Consider the following 2,881-nt stretch of genomic DNA (forward strand, 5'->3'; position numbering starts at 1 on the left):
TTCATTTTAATATATAAATTCATATAATAGTTTTATTTAAAATTACTTTGTGCCTTCAACTTATTTCTACCTAGGTCCATTAAAATTATAAAATTAAATAGTTACAATTCCTATAATAAAACATCAACATTAAAAAAAACGCATAAATAAAACTCCGTCCGCGTAATTGTTATGGCAAACTCATTTGGAGTTTTGCACGGCACGACACGGAAAGCCGGAAGATATTTATTATTATTATTATTATTATTATTATTATTATTATTATTTTAATAATTTAAATATTTAAAATCAATTAATTTTAAAGATGATGTTCATTCCAGCGATGAATGATAAACTTCCATGAGCATTTTTCTATTTATTTTGATGATTTTTTTTTATAAAATTGATCGATTAATTTTAAAATTAATCAATTCAAAATTTACATATTCAAATAAATAAATAAATAAATGGAAGAAGAATACCTACGCGAGGATGAGCACGGATTCTTTGGATCAGAAAGTGTAATCTAGAAAATAGACCAACTCACTTATAGATGAAATTCTATGAACCCACCTAATATAAGGTTGGATTTATAAAATCTCAGCATTAAACGATTGATCCAACAACAGATCATGGGTTGTGATCCAGATCTGGACTGAGCGAGCATAGATGGTATACCGAATAACTTTTTTTCGAGGGCCAACCACATGGTTCACGAAAGCCACATGAGAAACACGCGAATTGGCCCGACGCCAGCCCCTCCTCACTCCGCCTTCTATAAAATGGCCACCGGCAAGCTGATTCTTCAAGGTCCCACAGCCACATGGCAGACGCCAGAAGCAACCGCAGTCACCACATCGTCTTCGTTCACGGCGCCTCCCACGGCGCCTGGTGTTGGTACAAGCTCATCTCCCTTCTCCGCTCCGCCGGGCACCGAGTCACGGCGCTTGATCTCGCCGCTTCCGGCATCGACGAGCGCCGCTTCTCCGACCTCAGGAACTTCGCCGACTACAACCAGCCCCTGATCGACCTCCTGGCCGCGCTACCCCAGGGCGAGCGCGTCGTCCTCGTCGGCCACAGCCTTGGGGGTCTCAACATCGCCTTCGCCATGGACAGGTTCCCACACAAGGTCGCCGTCGGCGTCTTCGTCACTGCCTTCTTGCCCGACACCGTTCATCCTCCCTCGTTCGTCTATAACAAGGTGAGCAAGCTAAACGAGTCTTGATTTTTTTCAAAATCTACCTTTGAGCGTTTTGATTGAATTCTGTTCTTGCGAAGGCCCACCTGGAAGATCCGACCTTGCCGCTTTGGTTGGATACCCAATTCGGCACGGTCGGGGACAAGGAGAACGGCCCTCTGTCGATGGTGTTAGGCCCTAAGTTCGTGTCCCACCTTTACAATCGCTCACCGCCGGAGGTATGGCTCCGCTCATAGGCAGAGGAACATCATCGTCACATTCACCTCTCTACTACTTCTAACAAAATCGCATCTTGGTGAAGGATTTTGCCTTGGCCATGACGCTTTTGAGGCCGTCTTCCCTGTTCGCGAAGGAACTGGACTCGTTGTCGCCGCTCTCGGCGTCGGGGTATGGTTCGGTGGCTAAGGTGTTCGTCGTGTGCGAGAAGGACGAGGGGCTGCAGGCGAGCTTCCAGCGGTGGATGATCGAGAACTACCCGTTGAACGAGGTGAGGGTGATCGAAGAGGCCGACCACATGGCGATGATGTCGACGCCGGAGAAGCTGAGCCAGTTCATCTCGGAGATCGGCGACGAGTACGCTAGCTTCAGAAATGAATAATACCATAAAAGCTAGTTCAGATCTTCTGTCCCTATTTTTATATGTCCCGTGTCTCATTGTCAATCGGATGGATCAGATTAAATATTAAGATATCATGATATCTTTAAAATATATGCAATATCCTCGTGATGTGCAAAGCATCTTTGAGATTTAATCTGATCCGTCCGATCAACAATAAGACACGGGAACAAAGAAAAATGAGGACAAAGGATCTGAAGTGCATAAAAGCAGGTGTTGCAATCTAAACTAATAAATAAAATCACCTTTTACTGTTTTTGTTTTATTTTATATATATATATATAAAGTGTGTAATTTAAATATTAAATAAATTGCCCTAGAGTTTATTCAAATCATGATATTAATTTTATTAGAGATTATCTTCTTTACATGTATTATCAATACTAGCTAATATTTTGAAAATATATAACAATTACATCAGATGACTTGTATTTTTACTCGATTATCAAAATTTTAGGAGACCTTTTATTTGATGAAACACCTTGAATTAAAGAAGCCACAGTATTTATATTATAAAACTCGCACAATTATTCTTATTCATTCAATCGGAAAACATTTAATTAATTTTTCATTATTTTATATGATTATTAAAAATTTGCAATCTTGTATTGTTCTAACTCAAAAGGGACCACCAGACGACAGTTTTGTAACATGGTTAAATACATCGATTAAGTATTGCACATGTGCTATTTATTAGGGCAATAAATGCAATTATTTATTTATATAAAATTTTTATTTTTCTCAATTTAATTATTCTTTATTTTTCTTTTTAAATGCTTAAATTGTTTATTAAAAAAATTATAAATCAGCTACCTTAACTACCACTTTAGTGCCGACCCTATAGATATGGAGGGGGGTACAAGGCTATATTAATGGTGCCTTTAGTACTAACGCTATAGATATGAAGTGAGGTACATACAGGTACACAAGCTATAGGCACATGGTAGGATAAACTCCAGATCATCAGTTTCTGAGAATCGACTTCTGACCATTACGCTAAAAATATTATGCATCCATCGTTTTCGCTACGCCCTGAGATAAACAGTTATTTATTAAAAATACTATACAAAAGTACTTTTAAAATGACA

The 2,881-nt window shown here is 39.0% G+C and overlaps 1 protein-coding gene across 1 annotated transcript; it reads left to right on the forward strand.

Annotated features, from left to right (window-relative positions):
• Positions 1-775: 775 nt before the first annotated feature.
• On the forward strand, positions 776-2,125 carry LOC122008916 (methylesterase 1-like). The gene is made up of 3 exons (XM_042564825.1): positions 776-1,180; positions 1,258-1,395; positions 1,479-2,125. Exons 1-3 carry the CDS (start codon positions 803-805, stop codon positions 1,773-1,775), a joined length of 813 nt encoding a protein of 270 aa, XP_042420759.1. The 5' UTR covers positions 776-802; the 3' UTR covers positions 1,776-2,125.
• Positions 2,126-2,881: the final 756 nt, after the last annotated feature.

This window comes from Zingiber officinale, chromosome 8A, assembly GCF_018446385.1.
Source record: "Zingiber officinale cultivar Zhangliang chromosome 8A, Zo_v1.1, whole genome shotgun sequence".
In the NCBI taxonomy this organism is placed as follows: Eukaryota; Viridiplantae; Streptophyta; class Magnoliopsida; order Zingiberales; family Zingiberaceae; genus Zingiber; species Zingiber officinale.

Coding starts and splice junctions, on each gene's coding strand:
- LOC122008916 (XM_042564825.1), top strand. CDS start 803: ATGGCAGACGCCAGAAGCAACCGCAGTCACCACATCGTCTTCGTTCAC. Junction 1,181..1,257: donor CCTCGTTCGTCTATAACAAG/GTGAGCAAGCTA, acceptor GTTCTTGCGAAG/GCCCACCTGGAAGATCCGAC. Junction 1,396..1,478: donor ACAATCGCTCACCGCCGGAG/GTATGGCTCCGC, acceptor ATCTTGGTGAAG/GATTTTGCCTTGGCCATGAC.